Source organism: Synchiropus splendidus, chromosome 8, assembly GCF_027744825.2.
Source record: "Synchiropus splendidus isolate RoL2022-P1 chromosome 8, RoL_Sspl_1.0, whole genome shotgun sequence".
In the NCBI taxonomy this organism is placed as follows: domain Eukaryota; kingdom Metazoa; phylum Chordata; class Actinopteri; order Syngnathiformes; family Callionymidae; genus Synchiropus; species Synchiropus splendidus.
This window is the reverse complement of record NC_071341.1, coordinates 23,038,927-23,062,249: the sequence shown is the minus strand read 5'-3', so window position 1 is coordinate 23,062,249 and position 23,323 is coordinate 23,038,927. Positions and strand designations below refer to the sequence as shown.

Below are 23,323 nucleotides of genomic sequence, written 5' to 3'. Positions count from 1 at the left end.
TTGGGGTGCAAATATTCCTAATAGAGCTAATCTCTCTGTGCCTCAGTTCTGTAAGGCCTTGCTGAAGTATGCTGGGAAGGTTATGCATCTTTCATGTGGAGTAGTTGTTGTTTTTTGAAACATTATGAAGGCGACAAGTCCACCTGTTGTAGTACCTTGTTGAGATTACCACATGATTCTAAACCTTTATAATGTCTTCTATAAATCCTTATGAATGCATTGTAATGCCATAGGAACATACTGGTAATGCAGTACGGATGAGACCTTTAATTACTGTGTTAGAAGATCTCTGTGATTTACAGAAATGAATCTGGCTGAGCTCTATTAAAATTATATGACAAAACCTGGAATTATCGGGAATTACACCAAAATTAGAATTTCTGTTATTGTTCAGTCATTTTTTAAAATAGATTTTTTTTTTAATTGCTTAAATGTTATTTTGAAACGCTCCTATTCAGTCACCAGTGGGGAGTCTGCGCTGCTAGTGGGGGATTGTGTTGCCAGATTCGTACAACGGCACCTCTGATAATGGTGGAGTCGGTTACCAAAATGAGTTTCACCTCTGCTACGCTTTTTTGAATCTGAAAAACGCAATCTATCACAAAACTCATCAGGCTGTGTTGCATGTTCTTTGTGTCACATGTTTTTTTACACTATTCATCTGAATATATTTGGCCAATAAGTGCTAAGGATGCAGAAGGAAGACAGATCATTTTGCAGTCCTGAAGTTACAGCAGATTTTTTTTTTTCAGGAACAATCAGCCTTGTGAATTTTTCCTGCTGCTTTTTTCATCACTGCCTCTAAGCTCCAAAGTGAGTCACAGGTTAGAAAAACGTTATCTTCAAGATGAGCTTCTGTTACAGAAGCTTACTCTGTGAGGACAAACAAGTCCAGTCACTGGCACTGTCCATAGTATGGTGCAATTGTTTGAAAGCCTTTGTACAAGACCTTGCCGCGCTTCATGAGGTGCAACAAGAATGTGTTTTCATATCATGGTTGAAGCTTTTATAGCATTGTCATTTTTAAATGGAAGCTTCCTCTCAGACTTCCTGAAATCGGCTCTCTAGCCACCGAGCCCTCTGTTTGATGTTCTTGTTTTTATATTTTCTGGTTGGCTTTTCTGTCTTTCGAGACAGAAAACTCAACTTTCGATTGACAGTTTGAGTGAAGACCACTGCGGGCACCAGTGTGTACGTGCATGAGTCCCACTCCAGAGAATAGAGAATGGGATTAGAGAGATGAATAGCTCTTTGACGTTTGTTTTGACTGATCTGCTGATGACTGGACTGTGTTTTCCTGATAACAGTGGGACAGTGCACGGCTGGGTGTGTAACTTCTCAATGACTCATTCAACGATGACGCTGAAATAAAAGCAAAGAGCAAGAACAGAGCAAAACTGTCACTGTCAGTAGTGACACTGTCTGCTGCTGAAACCCCTCAGTGTTTGAAAGAACGTGATGCTGCGCAGTGATCTGGGTCGTCCGTCACGAGCGCTCTACTTTCTGCATTGCCTCATAGTGTGGTGGTGGATTTGTACTCAAGCTCGAGTAAAAAGCCTGTTTAGTCTCGTGAGGAGAGTTACAGAGAAAAGATACGTGTGTCAGTTTTCCTGTGAAGTCACATGATCTGGGTGGGATGGAAGGAGGTCACCGTGTTACAGCCAGTGTATGTTGATACTAGACAGTGTGGAGCAGCTTCACAGTTTCACTGTCAACAGTTCCTTTAATGGCTGGTGCTTAACTTTTATCTTCTCTTTTTGTCCCTCTCTCAGACCTCCTACCTTAATAGACGCCGCCTCGTAGCCGTCCATTCTAGACCCTTTACAAAGCCCCCCAAGGGGGGTGGTGGAGGAACAGTCCACTTCACATTACTGGACTAAGAATAGTTCACTGCGAGTGAATTGAAGTCTTGTGTGTCTCCCTCACTGAGCATTCCAGAGTGGGAGGCCTGAATATGCTGCTGCCATTAACGTATGCCCTCGATGCCCCGCTGCCCTCATCCTGTTATGTCCACACATACATGCCTGATCTATCACATGATGTCGACTTTCCTTTAACGTATGCCATCGTGAGCAGCACAGTTTCAGGAAGGTGGTTTATGCTTTTTTTTCAGGTCACCATTCATTTGATGGCACGGGAAGTAAACATCTGGTCTAAACTTTAAAATGGACTCATGTTTTATCACTTGGAAAGGACACACAGAGTTGAGTAGCCCCTTAATATGCCTGTCCTCTGCTCATCTCCCTGTTGCTTTGATCAATACAGATGACCCAAAAGTAATCCTCTCTGACCGTCTCTGTCCTTTTGACTCCGTCAGAAGGAGCTTAAAGGAAAAAAAGAGCCCAGTAACTATGAGTATGGTCTCACATAAAAAGATAAAACAGCAATGTGCTTTATTAGGTCTGCAGAAGCTAAATGCTGTGGGACTGATAATGGCAGCGTCCTTACAGGACATAGCAGCAGTAGGCAAGTGATAGCGGACCACATGAAGGTCATAGTTTCAAGATAAGACGGTTCCGGCATTTGAATAGAAATGCTCTTCGTGTCCTTTGCGTGGACCTTAACGTGAAGCCTGAATAACCAACAAGATGTTTCTTATTAGAAGCTGGAAGGAAAAAAAATTATACTGTAAATTACGGTGTAACTAAGTGACCCCATGTGTAAGAACAGTCTAGATTAAAATTCTTGGAAAAATTCCATTTACCTTTTTATCTTCTTGAGCTGTGAAGTTGCTTTTGTTTGACTTGATGATTGAAATGATTCACTAACGTTCCCAAGATTACCCCACATTCATTTCTATTACTTACGGTCAGGTGACCGACTGACTGGCTTTGTCAAACACAATGTACAATTGAATCACTGAAATAAAGCATTGTGTGTCCAGTTTAACACTTATGAAAACTCACATCCTCTGAATATTCAGAAGACATGAAACACCTGTGCCTGACTGATTAAGACCCATTTATGCTCAATGTTCCATATGGATTCAGACGGAGCCTTCTGCCTGTGCTCTGTGTTCATTTCCTCCCTATTTCCGCATGTTTCCACAAAGGTTAGGCAGTGTTTCTCTTACTACCTGATATGTAGCTCTAATAAGACACAAAGATGACCAAATGCTTGCCTTCTCCAGTGGTGATACATTTGACAGCCTCACCGACCACCGCCTCCTACGACGCTGCCTCTGTTTCTTCTTTAGTACAAGAGGTACATGATCAGTACTTCTTCATCATTTGCCGCTTTGTTGTTGTCATAAACTTTTGACTATGGGCTGCTCCCCCTGGAGGATATATTGGTAAACAGCGATACCAAAGTAAAGAATGCATGGAAGCATGTGATCAGTGATGAAAACATCATTTGAGACGGTCGGCTACAATTTCGTATATAAAGGCGACATAAATGGGCCTTAGAAGTGACAACTCAGGTAATGATTAGCTGAAGCCACCTTTTCTGTGGACACTAGTATTTTTGAATTTAAACCCTAACAACAAGTGAAGATTTTGATTTTTAGAAACGTCTACCTGTGCATGTGTCTCCTTCCTCGCACTTATGCTGTTCATAGTTGCATTTCTGAGTCCCCCCAGAGCCAACAGCAGATCTGCAAAACAAATAAGGTAGAAAAGAGACAGGGGAGCTTCTAAATCAGCAAGTTGGGGGAGGAAATTAAGAAAAAAAAGATTGTATGGGGGGGCTCCTAAGGGGGGATAAAAAGAATGAAACCCAGGAGGAAACGTGTGCAGCTGTGTCCTCAACCTAAACCAGGACCTCTGGGACATGGAGCATGCTGAGTAGGCGTCTGGTGTGAGCGCTAGAGGTCCTGAAGAGGTCACATGTAGGACCTGTGTAGGTGTCATATGCAAGTCTTATGATGGTGAAATAATCTTGGAGGGTTTCCAAATGGAGGGCTGGCATGAACTTGTGATTTATTCTCACTGGTCTCCCTCAAAACGGGAACGCATGATGGCCCAAGCACATTTGACTTCATATTGTTGGCATATTTTTCTGGCACGAGAGCCAAAAAGTAAACAGGAGCTGATTCCTGAATCAAGATGAACATTGCAGGTTCAGACTCAGGACACATTCTTCAAGTGAGCAGAGTCGCTGGAAGCAGAAATCATTAGGTGTAATTACTGGAGGCATAATGAAGGTTTCCTGATGTCAGTGGCCCAGAAAAGTGGTGGAAGTTGAGTGCAGACTCGGCTTATTCACTGATCTTTGTTCACCTGGAGAGGAAAGTTTAGCAGCTGGATATTTGGCCCAGATAAGGTCCCAGCAAGAGATGGATGGATAGGGAAAGGTGGGCTGGTATTTATTATGTTAGCGCAGCTCTTGCCAGTGATCTAATGAGCTTGGCAAAACCACAGGGCAGCAAAACGTTAAGTAAACCATCATAGTTTTATTCTTCTGTCTAATTAATCTCTCCCTCGGTTGGAAAACCAGAAGTGACCAGCAGTGCTGCTCGGCTCACTGCTATTATTGTAAACCCTTCATGAAGGTTGCCCTGATTCTCTGTGTTTCTCATCAACTGGCAACATATACGCCCTGAGTTGCCTTTTAAAATATCCCTGTTTTTCACCACGCAAACCCAAGAATGCTCTTCAATGCCAGGTGTTGGTGAAGAAGTCCGTGATATTGTCAATATTAGATATCTTCTGCTGGGTCTCCGCTCAGAAGGGGGAGGAGAGGATGCAGCAGCAGAACCAAGCCTTGTGGGAGTCTGAATTAATGAGGCATCGGCTCCCTGACAGTGGTTGTGTGTCTTTCCAGTGCTCTGCTGCCCCGTATGCTTTAAAAGGCTGCAGAACTCACTTGATATTTTTGTAACACAGCGTTCCTCTTTTTTATAAATGGGGTGTTCACATAAATATGTTGGGTTTTTTTTTAGGAAAACAAAACTTTATTGTTTAGTTTTTCCTTTGTTCCATACACAGGATTGTAAGTTTTGCAAACCATTTGACCTTTCTGTAATCATTGGTTCATATGGTGACTTGGTGGCAGAATGCAAGGTGTGCCAAATATGGATGCATGATGCACTGGTGCGATGTGTCAAATCCAGACCTGAATATGCCTGAATATTTCCTTCACTCAAAAGTAACTAAATAAGAATGCAACCACAACCAAACATCTAGCCTGCTTACTTAAGATCAACACTTAATACAATTAACTGCAGTGAATATGAAACATCTACTCACAGAGCTGTTCATGAATATTAATAAGCACAATAACGCCTGCATGCATTATGCATTGTCTGACCTTGTGTGTGTTTGGTTTAGTAGTTTGTAGGACTTTACTGTTGACGTTATCTTTGAATTATTCCGTCAATCCGTCTCACAGCTTGAATTGTTTTCAAATACCTTTTTTTTAATGAAAAAAAAAAATCCTCGAACCACTGGAATGTTTTGTTGAAGGCCCTTCTTTGTCACTCTGACTGATTTGATATATTGCTGCTGTTATAGTCAGATTCTTCTTATCCCTCGGGCACCGTTCGTTCAGTGATTTAAGCTGCATTTTGTGTGGAGGCATAATTTATAGAATGATTTGGAAAGGGAAAGAGTTTCTTTTCAGGCACGGCTTTCAAGTTTACGGAATGATTCAGTAAAGGGAAAGTGGATTTTCTTAAAATCTCATTCCACTTCAACAATAGCAAACATCCTTTTTTCCATACTCTCCACCTCTCACATCTCCCTTTTCTCCACCTCCCCCCACATCCCTTCTGCCTCAGGACTTTACTTCCCAGATTATTTTAATAGCTTCCTTTTATAAATAAACCAGCTGCCAGCGGGCCAGATAGTATCTGTGTCATAGAGCGCCTCCTACAGTTTATTTACCGCTGGAACTGAACCTGACTGAGCGTGACCATGCTGTGTTGAGGTCTCGGCACTAGATGGCAATGCTAATGTGCTGCAGCTCTTCACTGGGACCAGGAAGCAGTCAATGTAAACACTACCTGAGTCTTAAGGAAACATCTGAACTAAATTCAAGCACAATAGTCTTTGTCAAGAGGGAATAGCCGTATGGTAAAAGAACATTGAACGGGTGAAATAAAATTCTATTCTGTTCTCTATTCAATCAAACCAAAGTTCACTCAGGTTAAGTTCAAAAGCAAAAAAGCATCTGAAGCAGTGTATCAGTGATCAATAAAAGCATTGAACCATAAAGAGTAGTCTTTTGTTTTGGGGAATTCAGGGTTACTGATGTTGAAAGCAGCTCTGTATGCCAGGTATGAGTGTGCTGGAGCTTGTTTGTCTTCCTGTTTCGGTCAGACCGGCTTTTTTGCGGTGCTTCCTGCGGCTTTACTGAGAACAGCAGATCGACGTATGCATATTAATAGCAACATGAAAAACGTAGCTGCAGCCTCTAGCCTTCAGCAACTCATTTAAAACCTTGCTTTTAGTTTCAATTAGACAAAGTCATTTTGTGGTGCAGCCAGACGACAACATACACCAAAGGGTCAACTGTTTTTTTCCCCCAATGCTCGAGGCCTCAGACTTTTCTGTGAACCCAGCACCTTTGCATGACAGCATCCTTCCTGTTGTGGTCGCCATGGGAACAAGCGAGTGTTTTCCCAAGTAAACTGAGTGGAGATCTGCACCACATCAAGCGCCACTGCTGTGAGTCAGCCTGCAGCTCAACAGGGAAGCTAACTATAGCGGAGATAACTGCTTACGAAGCAGAGTGCTGGAGTTTTAATGGATCATGGTTTTCCTTCATGACCCAGTTTGTCAGGCCATTTGAAGTCAGCAATATGGGTGATTGTTTAAATGGTTACGAGCAAACACACGAGTCCGCAAGCGAACTTTTTAATGCCTTCAGAGGAAAAGTCGTTCTGCATGAAACAGACGGATCATGAAGATTGAGACCCGACAGCTGGAAAACATTACCTCCGCACACATGATGGAAGTAAACTGTGCTGTTCACTGCACTGATGTCATCAAGCTTGAGCTTTACATTTTGCACGCATAATAACCTCTGAAGCCACATCAAAACTGGCTTTCATATACTTTTTCTTGTTGTTTTGAGAGAAGAGCAGTGAGAATATTGACTTAACATGTGGCCTAATATACCATGTGATTCTTTAAACAATGTTTGTCTTTTAGTTCTGCCTCTAGGGGTCACTTTTCTACATGCTTACTTTTACTTGCTAGAGTTTCACACCATTAAGTGTAGCTTTTATTTGGCCTTCTTCCATTGGTGAATCATTGCGGTATCATCAGATTGGGAAGATACCCATGCTTAGTGGGTGAGAACACAAAACCCCCCCAACGAACGGCTATGTCTTCCCTGTTCCAGCTTTAAGGCCCATTTAGGCTCCCTTAACATACGAAAATGTAACCCGTCACCGATCACATACTTCCATGCGTTCCTGTCTGCCTTGGTATTACTGTTCACCAATATATCCACCAAACTCCAAAATCAACATGGCGACTATGGAAGTAGTATGGTCTTAAGCAAACTACCTCTGCCAAGGTCATGTTTTTGCCAGTGTTTGACAGTATTTCTACACGTTACTTGATAAATTATCAACAAATTTCAAGGAAATTTCCAAATTACCATTGCCCACACTGTAGCCTGGGCTCGACTGGCTTTCTGGCTCGGCTTCTTCTGGGTTGTGGGAAAGAGTTCTGGCACACTTCTTCCTCCTTAACGTCCTATGAGATCATTTCAGTTTGACCATCATTGATATCAGTGATAAAAAGCATTTTTCTTCTTTAGTTTTTGGAAACTTTGGGGGGGTGTCTGGAAAATCCAAACGAACAATTCAAACTTGGTCAGAGAACAAGCAAAACCTTTACTGGCTCAAGTCCACACAGGCATCCAAGTTTTGTCATTCAAGCAGAACATTTATCTCAAAAAGCATAAAGTAGAAACGGTCAAGAGTTTAGACTCTATGGTGGCCAATTATATGTCCTGGGTTTCAGCCTTTTTCTGGCATGGACCAAAAACTATTCTATTGTTTCACTGGGGTTTTAGTTCTCTGGTTTTAAAACAGCTACCCAGTGCTTTTACCTTGCCTTTCACTTCCTTTAGCATGGTCTGAGGGAGTGGCGCCCATCTCATCTCCTACTACCCAACAGTCTTATCCCTGCCACAACTTGAATGACACCAAAACTATAGAGAAGTGTACCTGGATCTCTATTTTTGATGAAGCGTTTCAAAGTACAAGCTCTTCCTTTAGTATTTATGTTTAATTGTCATGGTGCCATCAGCAGATGTTGAGCCAAAAACCCAGCATCACTGTTCTCCATCTGGGTGATGTCTATATTTGGCCTGGTTAAGCATTATAGTACCAGAGTATGTGGGTGGTGGGTGTGATTTTCTGTCACAGTAAAACACTGCTTGATGAGACTTTAGACAATCACCATGGTTTCCTCCTACACTCTTCCAGGAGATAACAGTCACCAAATGCGTTAACCCATTTATTTAGTGTCACCTATATGTAGATTTTCCCATGACTTTTGAAGATACTTGAAGTGCAACAAATGGAATTTACCTATGGTTTTAGGTGTATGTCTTGCACAGATACCAATGTAGAGGTTACCAGCCTGCCTGAGTATTTTTTTGAATTGTTAAAATTTGTTAAATCCAAACAATATGAAGAGTATGCAATAATAGAATTGCCTCAATCATCTGTTAATTTTGGCTGCTGATGTGTCTGTCAATTATGAGCATGAATCAACTCTCTTCTTGGGTTTTTACATGATTTATATCTGAAAATTAACAACCTTTAACTTTACAATGATCTAAAATATTGTTATGGAGTGTGATGTGCCAATATACAGAGGGCGCAAGGCCTTCCATTTTAGCCCCGGCCCTGCATCTCCTCACATAGCTCCTTCCATTGACAGAGCCAGTCTTTGTTACCAGCGTGGGTGCTGGATGTCAGCACAGGCCTACTGCTCACCTGGAAGGACCCTGACTAAGACAGGATGGTGTTGAGGGTGAGGTGTATTGAGGGGAGGAAAGAGAGATCCGTGACCTGGTGCAACAGTTTAGATTGATTCTTCCTCATGTGCACAAGTTGCATTTTTTTTTTTTTTTTAAAAGAAGGATCGATTTCTGTTCCTAATGAATTTTCTTTGTTCACTGTGACCACACACAGAGAAATCTGAGTGACATTGAAACCATTAAGCCAAAGCAGATGCTATGGTAAAATGGAAAAAAAAACACAGTAAATGAGCTCAAATTTATTGTTACTGGCTTTGCTGTGCGTCAGAACTGAGCACAGGATTTGCCCTTTTGTGTCAGTTTGTCTGCCTGGTTTTGGAATTAATCACATGTTTGTGCTCCAGTTGTAAAACTCCGGTCCATCAGGCCGCCCACTCTCTGCTTTCCATCCACTGTCTGGTCAATAGCCTCTCTCACTACTCCCCGGCCGGCCGCACGTACAGGCTGGTTGCTCCGTTGCAATGAGAACATATGCAAATCTATATCTGTGAAAGAATTTGACTCCTGTTAATTAGCTTGAGTGTGGTGGAGATTGATCCCTGCCGCATGTTGCAGAGGCGCAGTCAGCAGCCGCATGAGACGGCGGTTATTGGAGGAAAGATTAAAGAGTGGGCTGCAGAATGAAAACTGTGCAGAGGTGTGTGTGTGTGTGTGTGTGTGTGTGGCAGCTGGTTCTGGTCAGCTGACAGTTCTTGCTGAATGTGATTTGTGGGGTGAGTTGGGCTGGGCCGGACTGCTGTCACTGTGTTTGTGTGAGGAAGAGAGAGAGAGAGCGAGGGAAAGTAGGAATAATTCTGTCGTGGATGTCAGGCTGCAGAGACTTGGAGACTGGAGCAGAGCAGTGATCTGGTCATGCCGGCATGGATCTGTAGGGAGCTGCCAGGGCTTAGCAAGATCACAGCACCGCTGACTGGACCCGGGCTGAGTCCGAATCCAGGTGGTGAGCTGCGGCAACTGGGAATCCTGGATTGAGCAGGTGGATCTGGGCTGCAGAGTCATGGGCTGTTCTGCCAGCGCTGTCCTGCTGCTGCGTTCTGTAGGCGGCCCAGACTGTGGCCATATATGTTCACGTCAGGACCAACTATCGCTGGACGCTGCCACACCCACGCTGGAGGGCTACACCATGACCGCCTCACCTCTCACCATCATCGTAATGGTAACTAGCAACGCTGTGTGGAAGTGTGTGCATGTGTGGGCAGCTGCAGACACTCACTGTGTGCAACATGTTCGATCGAGATTCTTGTGCATTTGTCGGTCTCGCCGCCCTCTGCTTATGTTGATCTATGGCCAGTCAGTGGGTTCTGCTTGGTTCTCCTCACAGCTGAGAGGCAGAGAGACGGAAATGGAGGGAGGTGAGAGGAGGGCGGGTGGTGGGGTCACACATTAGGAATCTAGTTTCTGTGGGAAAAAATCTCCTTGAGGAGTAAAAAATAGCTCCTCCATCATTCCCTAGCTGAATGGGCTGGCAGTGTTTAACCACATATCTGAGGCATAAATGGATGAATATAAAGGAATGAATGAGTTCATGAATGGATCACAGGAAACAACATGTGCTCCTGCTTTGCTCCATCTGCATCTCCCAGGGTTGGCAGTGACTTGTATTCCCCTGAGCGACCCTGGATTCTCTTAGGCCAGTGGAAAAATGTAGCAGATTTGGCAGTGAGGGATTTGTTGTGCTGACTTGCCTTTTACTCCTTTCACTCTGGTCTCTATTCCTCCTTGAACGTTTTGTTGGCAAGTCTTGGTTTTATTTTTTGAAACACATGCGCCTTTCTTGAGAAACTTACCACTAAATAGTTTCTTATTCACATCCAAATGGCAAGAAGTCTTCATTTCTTCTGCATATAGACGGAATTTTGCACTTACACCTTTTTATTATGTATATGTCTATATTGTAGTAGAGCGTACAACTAGCATGTGCAGGTCATGTTTAAATGAGTCACTCACTCTCTTAATGAAGAACATTGCTTGTCTCTATCTGTTAGCTGAATTAGGTGAACAAAAAAAGAAATCAAATCAAATCAATAATTTCTAAAAACATCATAGAAAATAAGGCAGATGAAGAGAACAATATAACGGAAAACTTGTAAAGCCCAGTGTTCACACGTAAGCATCATTTCGTCAGGTGGACGTCACTAGACACTCATGAAGATCTGAGGGGTTTGGTGTTGACAGACATACAGTCAAGACCATGAATAGCCAGAATCTGTTTGGAATTTTTACATCAATTTTAACATGCATCATTGCGGATGTGAACACTGGTTCTAGAACATGTCGCTGGGGATGTCCAAAGGTCAAATGTCACTTTGAAGCAGCAACATGATCGCTATCTTTTGGTTTGTCACGCCGTCTAAGAGTTCACTTTCAACAAAAAAGTAAAGCATTCCTAACAGATAATCGGTAAGTTAACTTTAGTTGTAGCTTTAGCTCTTGTGATTTAAACCCTGCAGCACAATGGCAATGAATGGTTACACCTTGTACACCTTTTGGGTCAGAGGCAGTGGGACGTAAGTTTCGTTACAGCATCCAAGGAGCTCCGCGAGCATCCATCATTTTGTAAAGTCAAAATGCCAAGTTCTGTCCTCCTAAGCTGGATCGTTAAATGACAGTTTGAGGATGTCTTGGCTTGATACAGCCAAGTTTCGAGTCCTCGTAGTTGAAAATCAGACGCACATTTTGTCAATAAAAACACATGAAAAGAAACATCTGACGAAAGCCAGCCTGGCAAAATCTCATCCCACTGCAGCAGGTCCGACGTAATACAGACCAGACTCCAGCCCTGGTGATTTATTTATGAAATATGTTTTCCAATGAATCCTATTTTCCCCGACCTGTTGATAAACAGCAGATGGATTCTCTTTAATTCCTGCTCATCTCTGAATAATAAGCTCTGTTATTCTCTCCCAGGCCCTTTCATCACGTCTGTGACTCAGAGATAAGGCCTGGAATATTCAGGGACTGTATGTGCTCCCTACAATGTCTGCTTCATAGCATTTTGCCTCACTTCATTTTGAAGTAATGCAGATTTGCACGGCTCGTCTTCCTTCTGACTAATCGAGACACTCCCCACTCAGTGCTGTTAAATGATTCGACTAAAGAGGTTGGGTTTAATGCCGGATTGTTGTCTGGGGATGGAGCTGGAGCGATAGCGAGGGAAAGATGTAAGCGGGAGTGTAAGCGAGGGATCAGAGACGAGACAGGGAATCAAAGGAAGCGGATAGGAAGCGTTTGATGAGACGCTGGGGAGAGCAGGGAGCGATAGAGCCAGCTGAGGCAGGTGCTGCACAACTGTGTTTGAAAAGGTCAAACATTTCGCACATTTGAATTACCGTCTTAGCATCACTGTTTTAGCGCTAACTATCTAAGTTAGCGAGGCGCGACACGTGTCCCTGGTCAGATGTCCCTGTTGTGCGTGTGTAGAACATTGTGAGTCTATAAATTTGACATATCATGGGAAAGCACTCGCGCCTTTAACCCTTGAAGATGAGAATTACATGCTCAGTAGACAGCAAGATCAGCTGCAGTTGATTACATAAATGGAGAGTCAAGCCAAAGACGTATTTGATGTCAGGCACTAGTAAGGTGGAGCCATAGGGCAGGCGCACAAACTGGACATGAATTTTCGACAAGAACGCGGGGCACCCTGGACAGGTCAGCTGAAACACACCTGCCTGCAATTCTGAGTCACATTAACCTCTGAATGGTTTTGAACTGTGGGAGGAAATTAGAGTGCCTATGGGTAATCCAGGGAAGCACAGGAGGTCATATAAGTTCCGCTGAGACAGACCTGTGGATGCAGCATGGACACCACTGCACTGTCACCATATGAATGAAAGCGTGTTCCAAGTTAGAGTTTGGAATTGACTCATCTATCAATCGTCTTTAAACACTCCCTCATGATTCTCTGTCAGACAAGTGCTTGTTCACAACCACTGACATAAAATGCAACTCATACAAATGTTGTTTCCTCTTAATGGTTCTTTAATCTGCTCTGCTCTGAGGTCTGATCGGAGGAAGTGGCTGTCTGCTTGCAAACGAATGCATACATTTTGGTTTCTGTAGCTGTGACACCTTTCATGTTTTCAGCAGACTGCTACATATTTTTCTATATTTTTGCCAGACAGGTGTTACAGACTTTTGTCTCTTGTGTTTCTAAGGATCGACATCATGGTTTTAAGGTTGTGTTCTTCTCATTGAGTAAGTTGACATCTGCCTTGCCTAAAATACCATCGACTTAAGATGTAAAGTTCAAACATGTAATTACAAAAACTATGAAACGTGTTTCTCATTGTGAGTGTTGTGGCTTTGTGTGTGCGTTTGTTGTACATCACTCACTCACTTCCTCCATGTCCACGTGTGCCGTCACACACTAGCTTCTGCATCAGCACAGGCTTGTTGTGCGTGTGAGTTTGGGTTATTCATACTGCGGAAGAAGGTTTTTTTTTTTTATAATATTGGATGTACATGAACTGAAATGAGCTTTCGGAGTAAAATCACCTTCCGCAGGAAAGTAAAGAACAAGCGAGCGCGATTGGATTACACACGGTTGAGTACTGTATGTGTTTTTGTTTTCTACTTCATTCTGACTTGATGGTTTACTTGTACTTTGCTGACACGTGTTGTCACTTGCTTATGTCTCTCTGCTTCTGTGAGGCGTTCCGATAAGAGTGGCACCTCAAAAGTGACAGACTTATTTTATGGTGACATGATGCAAGGGCTGAAGTCTGTCGTCTACAAATTTGATCATGTGTGTCATTTTGAAGCATGTGGCTGATGCAATACGTCACACGTGTTCTGTTGAACGGGGAAGCCCAGAATTCTCCATAAAAGTCCCCTGAGTGATGTCACAAGGAGATGAAGTAGAGAGAAGCATGGGAAACTAATTGAGATGATTTTCCTCTCTTGTGGTGCAGTTCTTTGTCCATCTGATGAAATCAATCATTTGCTTTTGAACCGTCATCAGGTCCTTCTGTGACATTGATTGAGCTGAGTGAATTCATGGAATATATTTTCAAGCAACTGTTGAGTTGAGTGGCTCAACGTTCCATGGAGTTTTGTTTCCTCCTGCTCTCTGTGGCTGAGACTTGCTCATGTATCGTGGGGCCTCTTCTAGACGCTGTGGTGAAAAGTCCCCGTCTGCCAGACCAGAAATCATTACTTCCTCTGCCGTCATAACTGCTGCCTCTGGTTTCATTTCAGTCCACTTGAAATTTGAATTACTAGAATATCTCGACCTGTTTCGAGACGTCTTTTACTCAAACTGGTTTTCAGCAAACCTACAAATTCAAATCGCATCTTTTAGTTTTACTTTGATCTAGAAAGGAGCTCCTCATCATAACGTGTGTAAGTGTCGTGATCATCACTGTTGTATCTTGGCTACAGGTCGTGTGGTGGGACTGTTACCATCTGTCAGCCCATGTGTTTGAAATTCCCAGCAATAAATTGCAGCGTCAGACTGATTAAGTTCACATTTGGTGGATTGATGTCAGTTGAAGTTCCCGACGCCAAAATTTGGATTTTCTTGACATTCTTTTCACTGGGAGAATAAATTTCAGATCAAATAGCAAATAATCCCCCTCTCCCCGCCCGTGGCTAGGGTGAAATGAATAATCTTCCAGGTGTTCAAATTGGCCTGAAAGAGATGGTGATATTGAGATCTGATCTTTCAAGAGTTCAATTCGTCGACTAGTCGTGATGTCATCATTATCTTCGTGTAATCCACCATCGGCTCCGGACCACCACGACCCAAAACGTTGAAAGTGTGGGACCATTTCACAAAAGACATATCAAAGGACACATCACTATCACACCACCTTTTGAGCAACTAAAATCTAAATATGAAACTGAAACAGCAGCAATAGACAAGTCTAAGCTAACATACATTTTTTATTACTATTCAACTGTATTTGCCATACAACAACCAGCCATGTTTGCGTGTTCGTCCACCCATACATATCATGTGCAGGTCGACTTATCGGTAGTTGACGACTTATCAATGGTAGTTGGTGATTAGTCAACTATCCAGCTAGTAGTAGCCCGGTTCAAGATGTTGATATCATTAAATCAACAATCTCAATTTCCCCCGCTCATCCTGCATATAAAGCTTTTGCTTTGCAATGACCCTTCAACAGAGAACGCGTCCAAAAGCGAAGGCAACTTTCAACATCCTTTCGTATCATGTTTTTGTTCTTTAAAAATGTGTTTTTTACCAAACCCATTGTCATATAGCATTGTATCGAAATCGAGATATCTGGCATAAATCTCAAGATGACATTTTGTCCATATCGTTCAGGCCTAGTTCAAGCCGAGAAGGCTGTGTGTTATTGTCTGTTGGAAAACCCCAGTCTCAAGCAAGACTACTACGGTTATGTGACAGATCACCAAAATTTTTATCTTCGACTACCGTCTTGATCTTTATTCCGAGTCGGGACTCAGAATTCAGTTGAAAAATAAATTATTATTTTTTTGTTGAGAATGACAGCAAGATTCCTGTGTTCCATTGATTCCTTTTTGTTTGTGTTCGCAGCAGGAGAAGCCCAAGCTAATAGATCCACTGGACTATGAGGCCGTTATCGCTGAACTGGGGGACGAGCTGAAAGAAGACCCTCTCAGAGATCTGCTGCTATTCCCTGACAATGATTTCTCAGTAAGTGCGCTTGATGTGGTTGTTCAGTGGTTAATGCAGTTTGAACGTAATGATTAAGATTGAGGTCTCTGTGGGAGTGTTGACAAACTGCCAAGCAAACACTTTGCACCGGTGATATGGATCTGGTTTTGCTGCCTAGTTATGCAGTGCCGAGCCCTAAAAATAGACAGAAATGCAACATGTCATTTTTGAACTGTTTCTCTGTGAACGCTCAGTATAATTGAAATATAACCATGGTGGAATAATTTGAAGTAATAACCGTACATGTATCATTTAAAACACAATAAGCTATGAAATACATACACAAATAAATCCCATTATCTCTTTTACTTGTTGTCCTGATCAGGTCATTTACAACTCTTGAGTTGCTTCGAAACAGTAATAACTTTCCTGTCTCTGCAGCTTGAGATTGATTTCATTAGGGCAAATAAAAGGGATTTCCTACATCTGCACATTTCACAGTTGGCTAGTGAGCTCTGTGTAACTCTGCCGAGTGTTGAAAATGAAAGCCAGTGTACACGCACATTGCTGACGCCTTTGTTCTCATCCACTCACTTAGAATGTTTCAGATTAAGTGTTCACAGTTGAATAGTGCTGTCTGTAATTAACAAGAACAAATGCAACAATGCTGTGGCGGCTTTCGTGCAGGTGTCCACAGTGCCTCAGGAAAGAAGGACTCTCAGGTCCACGGTCCCTGAAGGTGCAGAGCTTCAAGCCGAATGTCTGCTGGTCAGACAGGTGAGTCGTGCGAGCGTGAGAACCAACACGTGTCAGAGCAGTGTCGCCGCCAATAACGTCTGTAGACAGACAGCTGTAGCCACTGTGTGTGTCTGTGTCACCATTGAGGTTGTTCTAGACGGTTTTAAAGTACCAATTATTACATACATTTTACAAGAAGAACAAATAACATACAGAGATTAATTCTTTTTCACATTTTTGACTCAAATGAACTGGAATCCACCCATTCCACTCTGGAAATGTATCTATAGTGCTCACCAAACAATGTTTCATCTTCAGTGGCATTTATTATTTTAAGAAACATCAGCGTTTTTCAATTTATTTAAATTTTTTATGCTTTTTGTTTTGTTTTTAGACAAGCCATTATTCGGCTTCTTTGCTTTGATAAGATTCTTAGGCTGTAACATGCTGCTCTGCTGCAATGATGTTTACATGTACGCTGTCTTTATGTAATATTATTTCAAATCATACGTTTAAAAAATTACATTAAGATCTAGGCATGCCAAGATACCATTTTTTTCCCCAAAACGAGTACTTGCATTTGAGTAGTCACCGATACCAATTTACTTCAATGTATTAATGTCTGTTTTTTTCCTCAGTTTGGTTTTTTCTCGTCCTTGTGTAACAGTAACAAGTTTTCACTGCAGTACAAACACAAATTTAATAAAATTGGTATTAACTGACGTAATGTGGTATCATTTTCGTGGTCTCAGTGGCCTTTTTAGTAGAGTGGAGTATGAGTACTCCAGTCAGGTATCGGTCCTATACCCGATACTGGTATTGGTGCGTCCTTATTCAAATCTGTCACTTGCATTTGATGTAATAACATATCCCAATTTCCCCCTCAGTTCTACATTCATTCACTATTCTGCTCCACCAGGCTTGCAAGTATTACAACTCTGATTTAAACGTGGTTCAGTTCAAGTATGATGACTACGCTGGAGACTACCGCCTGCTGCCAAGGTAGTGTATTTAGCAGTATATTCCGCTGCTCACAATATATTTTTCAAGCCAGTATATGAATATGACGTTATTATTCATAGTTGTATTGAATAAAACTGCATTTTTATCATCATAGTTATATTATATTTAGGTATCTAAGGTAAACTCTGTCAAACATTACATTTAGATTCTGCTCTTGCTTGAATTTTCCTCTACTTCCTGTTGTTGCTTTTGATTCTGGTTTCCTTTGAAATGGTTACATAAGGAATACAAAAAAAAAATCCTATCTATGCGTGGTCTGGGGAGGGTTGACAAACATGCACCTCAAAGTCAGTCTCGCAGTCTTACAGCAGTTCAGTCAAGAAGTGAAGTCTTTGAGCCAGTTCCCCCACTTGTCGGTAGAGCCAAGGCATACATGTCCTGTTCATAGCCACAGGAATGTGGTCCCCTGGGCAGCCACTGTATTTTTTCCATCTGTTCACATGACTTTTGAACCTCACCCAGGTTCCTTTCTGTTCTCTGAGATTTTGAATAATGGCAGTTGAAGAAGCATTCCTCAAATATTCTGTTGACAAGAAGGAAAAGGTGCAGTTCTTTATGTAACCACGTGCGGGAACTAGTATCCAAGCTGCTTATTGTAATGAATATGTCAGATTTTTAAAAGTTTCTTTTAACCAAGCACATAAAATATGTGTTCCATTATAGAGTATCCAAAATATCCAAGAAGTCTCAGGTAGTTTAAGTGCCTTGAGATGTTGTTGTGCATGAATAAATTGGACAAATATTAAACAGTGATCTGTTTGAAGTTCTCTGACTTTGACTGTGTTAAACTAATATAGCTCCTGCAATCTGTTGTTAGTTTGATATATGTTGTCTTGTTAATGATCACTGATACTGAAACAACCAACATTTTAAAGTTGGTCAGTATTTGATGGAGCAGTGCATCTAAAGCATAAATTTACAGTAATATTAGCTGTCGTACAGTTATGAGTTTAGAAGGAGATACACATTTACGAATATGTACTGGCAAGATGTAAACAAACAGGAAGTAAATATTCAATGTCTGACTGTAGCTAAAATACAGGGGACTGTCATTAGTCCTGAGATGTTGAATGTGAGTGTCATTTTCACTTATGAGACCAATCTTCACCTCTTTGGAGGAGAGTCTGATCTGTATTAAACACTTTCAGTCCAGAAATCCTAGTTCAATCACTCTGTCCGACAGCTTTTATGACTTCAGGAAAGGGCGGTCTGCATCTCACAGAGTGCACATTTTGGTTCCACAAAACAGCGCTGTCAATGGTGAGGGATCAAGTGAGCCCACCTTTTGTTGACTCTAAACGTGAATGATGGCGCCGAGTCAGCAACTTGTATTCATTAACATCCAAATGTTGAGCCCTTGGAATGTTTTTTCTTTTTCCACATCTGATTTGAATTATTAGGGATCTGTTTTTTTTAAAAAACTGCTTCTCTTCATTACTTCTCAGGAAATTGTACAAAGCAGAGAAGCTTCCTTCGCACACATTCGAGATCGACTATGAGGACGTGGACAAGGATGAGGTCAGTAATGGCCGTCTGTGGAAAGATGCTTTTTAGAGTACTTACTGGATACTTCCTGGGCTTCATGTTCAAATCTGTTTATCGTGGCCTTAAAGCTGTTAGAATAGAACTCCGCAACAGCATCTGGCTCATTACAGGTTATTGCTCATGAGCGTAATTTGACAGACAAATGGCTGTTGTTGTCCAGAAAGAGTCTAGAAAGTCTCCTTCGTCGTATCGATCATTTGTCGTCTGCCTCAGAGGGAAGCGCGGCAAGCTAATGTATTTGTAACTGAATGTTTCTGTGTTTAACAGGACACCACCTCCCTGTCTTCCTCCAAAGGGGGCGGCGGAGGGGGCGGCGGAGGAGGTGGAGGAGGGGGAGGGATCGGTGTGTTTCGCTCTGGCTGGCTGTACAAAGGGAACTTCAACAGCACAGTCAACAATAGCATCACTGTTCGGGTAAGGAAGTCATTAATTTCCCCGTCATGTGTGCATACATATACAGTATATACACGCATCTCATGGTGCTGATCATGACTTTAGTGGAAGCTAAACTGCAATAAATTGAATAGAAATGGTGATCCCTAATCCATTTTTACCCATGGCAATTTATTCAAAATATAACTGTAAATGCTCAAGAAACTTTATTGATATTCCCAGCGGTGACAAGGTAGACTCAGACTTGCACTTCATTTACAGTCTGCCCTCTTGAGGTTGAAGACTTCTAGCGGCAGTGTTCACGACTGAATGTTGGCACAGCTCGGCTCAATCAATTCCTTTAGAGTAAAACGTTTGGGCAGTGTCACAGTAATAAATATTTCGTTCACACTGCAGGACAGTCATTCATTTGATGATTTATTCACTTTCAAATTGTAACAAACAAAGTAATACCATGTCATCAACCCTTTACTTGCTTTCTTTTATACATAAATGTCTTTCAATCCTATTTTTCACCTCGCTAGTCCTTCAAGCGCAGGTACTTTCAGCTCACTCAGCTGACGGACAACTCCTACATAATGAACTTCTACAAGGATGAGAAGATTTCTAAGGAACCCAAAGGTTGCATTTTCCTGGACTCCTGTACTGGTGTAGTGCAGGTAATTTCTTTTTAAAGTACCAATACGGATGCAAATATTTACAAGCTGAATGTATTCAAAGGACATAGTATGAATTTTCCAAAATGATTTTTCTTCTAGTGGACGATTCCTTCTCTCCTGAGGTTTACTCAGTCTCAGCCAGTCTTCAGTCTTTGCGACTCAATTGTTCTTGTAAATTATGTCTCTGTGAATCAGATGTGAAACAAAATAAATGCCTTTTGAGAACGCGTTTTTTTCAACCTTCGATGTAATATTTTTTACTAGTTTTCATGTTTAGGTCTAATTTAATGTACAGTCCATTGAAAGTTGATTTAAAGTTGGAACGTTTGGTAGGACTGAGACAGATGAAGTGTGAAGTTGCAGTAGTGGCCTCTGAAGAAATGAAGGAGGAGGTTCTGATTCCGTTTATGGGTTTTAATGTATTTTATTTGGTTTATTAATTTTTATTTGTCTCTTTTTTTCTCCCAGAATAATCGCCTCAGAAAACACGCCTTTGAACTGAAGATGAACGAGGTCACGTACTTCGTGCTGGCTGCCGAGAGCGAGCAGGACATGGACGACTGGATCAGCACGCTGACCCGCATCCTTCAGATAAGCCCCCCGGAGTGTCCAGCACAAGACCGCAAGAGTCTGGACCTCTCTGACCATCGGCAAGGTAAACGTGTCTCTGGAAGTGGCACAGAAGTGTGTGCTATTCCCTTGCTGTTGTTTAACAACGTAAACAAACACAATATTTTACGAAGCCACTGCACTCATGAGGACCGTTTTATTAGTTCCACATTAAGGAAATGAGACATGATGTGAAACAGGGACTCCACCTCAGCTCAGTCAGCAATTAAAAAAACCTAACATCCCAGCAAAAGTTTGGGTGCAGAGCCCCAGCTCGTAATGGAAGACCAGCGATGAGAACTGGCGCAGTGAAAAGGGAATGATGTAACAGATCCAGTCTTCGTGGCTCTGTGGTCTGTTAACGTGCCTCTAAATCACGCTGGTGATTAGTCGCACTTTTTGTTCTGCATGGCCTTTGTCACCAATTGCGCTAGGCAAATTTATGAGTCGTCGGTCTGCGTTTGATCCTCCATCCCCCAGTTGTTGTGGTGTTAGGTCTGCGTGCAGTGCGTATGATGTGTACTGCAATACATCGATGGTAGAAAACGTCTTGTTAATAAAGCATTAAGTTTGACTTTGCCATCCTTCTCTTTTTCCACCAGATGTTTTCGACTTGTCACTGAGCGACTGCTGTTTGCAGGAGAATGAGGACACGACTGAGAATGGCATCAATCCAGAGCTGGCAAAGGTCAGCTGATCAGCAACATAAATTTCCTTTCACGTGCAATGGTGTCATATTGTAAAGCTCTGGGGAGCTGTCAGTCACTCCTGGAGGAGCAAAGGTTTTTTTCTCAGCATGCTGAGAAATCATCTGCTCAAATCGATGTGAAAGCACTCTAAAAGATGGGCAGGATATTCCATTTCCAGTGGGTCCCACCCTACCATCAGTGACTGTCAAATAATGGCATTTTATGGGATACAATTATGTATTTATATTCTAATGTTATGTAATGAGCACATATTGGTAGAAAGAAATTTTAAATAAATGAAATTATGTGTTAAATTGAATGGCATATGTATAGTTAAATATTTGTCATATTAATCATGTTAATATTTGGAAAAACAACTGTGTTTGTGAAAAATAACTTTTGAGGAAAACAATTACATTGAATTTAAATAGATTTATATGTTTAATGCAAATAAAAATGTCAGAGAATAATTTATAAAAATGTTTTTTTGTGTGTATTGGAAAATGAAAACAAATACATTTAAAAAATGAAACACGTCTTCCAATGAGCAGAAATCATTCTCAACTCGACTGTTATCATATCACACCTGTCACTTTGCAATATGCCTATGAAAATAGGCATAGCACAGGTCTGCTTCAAAACCATCTTGTGCCATGACAGGTGTTTGATTTGAACTGTTTCTTTGCTGTGTTTGACAGTATATCTCTGAGACTGATGAGAAGATTCGTACTGCGAGAAGAGAAGAGCGGCTGAACCTGTTCTCTCTGGACCCAGACACTCCAGTATGTGTGGATTGTTTCCGTCCATGTGAGACTCCAGTGCTGTGTCTGCCGTGTTAACCAGCTGTGCCAAATGCCTGACAGGTGTTACGGAGTCCACAAACAGAACACAAGTTAAGTGAGAATGCCCACGTGCGTCCTTTTGAGGAGAAGCTGGGCAGAAGGTTCATGGTGAGCTGTCGATCCTTGAATCTGATGCTGCAGGGATGCATCAGTGAGAATGAAACAGGACCCATCACAAACGTGAGAACTCACACTCTTGATACTGCTCTTGATATGCTTGATAGGGAAGTATGAGTCAGAGTGCCAGAGTGAATTCATCTGTTTGTATTGCAGTTTCAGTTGAGCTTTAATGAGAGAGAATTTAATTAGACATCAAATAAATGTTGAAATCAAGAGATTAAGAGTATTTTGTTTGTTTGTTTGTGTTAAGAATTGAAAGTCAGAACCGCTGCTTTTTCAACTACTGAGCTTGTGACACTTGTTCCGTGCCTTAATTGAGACTTTCGGCATCGTTTTTCTCTATTTACAAACCATGCAGAAAGCAAATATATTTATTGGATTTGTATTTTGCTTTTGTGGATTGTGACTGACACTAAATCTCTTGACAGATTGAGCCTTTCTTTGTCTCATTGGCGCTCATGGACGTCAGAGAAGGTCGGAAGGTGTCGGCCGATTTCCACGTGGACCTGAACCACGAGGCTGTGCGACAGATGCTGGGCGGCGTCGGCAACGGGACTAGCTGCTCAGGTCCAGGGGTTGAGAATGGTGGGAGCTCTCCTGGAGAGAAGATGCCCTCAGATCTCAATCTGGACCTGGACCCCTGGCTCTGCTTTGCCAAACAGGTGAAGTGACCTCACATGCACATCCATTTAAGTGTGGATCATTGATACCTTTTGATGTCGCGATTGCAGGCCATTTTTTCCGTCACCAACCCGCACACAGACATTGTGATGGTGGCCAGAGTGGAGAAGGTGCTGATGGGAAATATCGCCTGTGGAGTAGAACCTTACATCAAAAACACAGACTCAAGCAAGGTCAGGCATCTTTTCTCATTTAAAACCCATGTGTGAAAATTATGAGCCAATAGGATTCAGTGCTGAGCCGCTGAAAGTGTCAAATCTGCACAAAGTATTTTTGGCTCTGTGGTCTCCCTGCTTGTGTTTGTTTTGTTTTGTTTTCGTCTCAGCCCTCAGACAAGAACCTGAGTAAAGGTTGACCCTGTATAAATCTCACTAATTCCCTAATCTCTCTGACTCAAAACAAACGATTATGGTATTAAGTGGGAGGCATCTCTCGCGCGCCCCTCCGTTATCTGAAGGGCAACGTCCGATCTAT

General features: G+C 42.1%; 1 protein-coding gene across 5 annotated transcripts in view; it reads left to right on the top strand.

The window, feature by feature from the left end:
• dock10 (dedicator of cytokinesis 10) overlaps nucleotides 1-23,323 on the top strand; it is a 46,616-nt gene that overhangs the window by 6,885 nt on the left and 16,408 nt on the right. For 3 of the 5 annotated variants that reach the window (XM_053872110.1, XM_053872114.1, XM_053872112.1), the window contains exons 3-14: nucleotides 15,470-15,589; nucleotides 16,238-16,327; nucleotides 17,208-17,290; nucleotides 18,757-18,829; nucleotides 19,124-19,270; nucleotides 19,774-19,908; nucleotides 20,377-20,563; nucleotides 21,120-21,205; nucleotides 21,905-21,988; nucleotides 22,070-22,228; nucleotides 22,597-22,830; nucleotides 22,900-23,022. In XM_053872110.1, coding sequence (XP_053728085.1) covers nucleotides 15,470-15,589; nucleotides 16,238-16,327; nucleotides 17,208-17,290; nucleotides 18,757-18,829; nucleotides 19,124-19,270; nucleotides 19,774-19,908; nucleotides 20,377-20,563; nucleotides 21,120-21,205; nucleotides 21,905-21,988; nucleotides 22,070-22,228; nucleotides 22,597-22,830; nucleotides 22,900-23,022 — 1,521 coding nt within the window. Of the gene's footprint in view, nucleotides 1-9,701; nucleotides 10,100-15,469; nucleotides 15,590-16,237; nucleotides 16,328-17,207; nucleotides 17,291-18,756; nucleotides 18,830-19,123; nucleotides 19,271-19,773; nucleotides 19,909-20,376; nucleotides 20,564-21,119; nucleotides 21,206-21,904; nucleotides 21,989-22,069; nucleotides 22,229-22,596; nucleotides 22,831-22,899; nucleotides 23,023-23,323 lie in introns of those variants that run through there. The other 2 variants (XM_053872111.1, XM_053872113.1) reach the window with 2 other exon arrangements.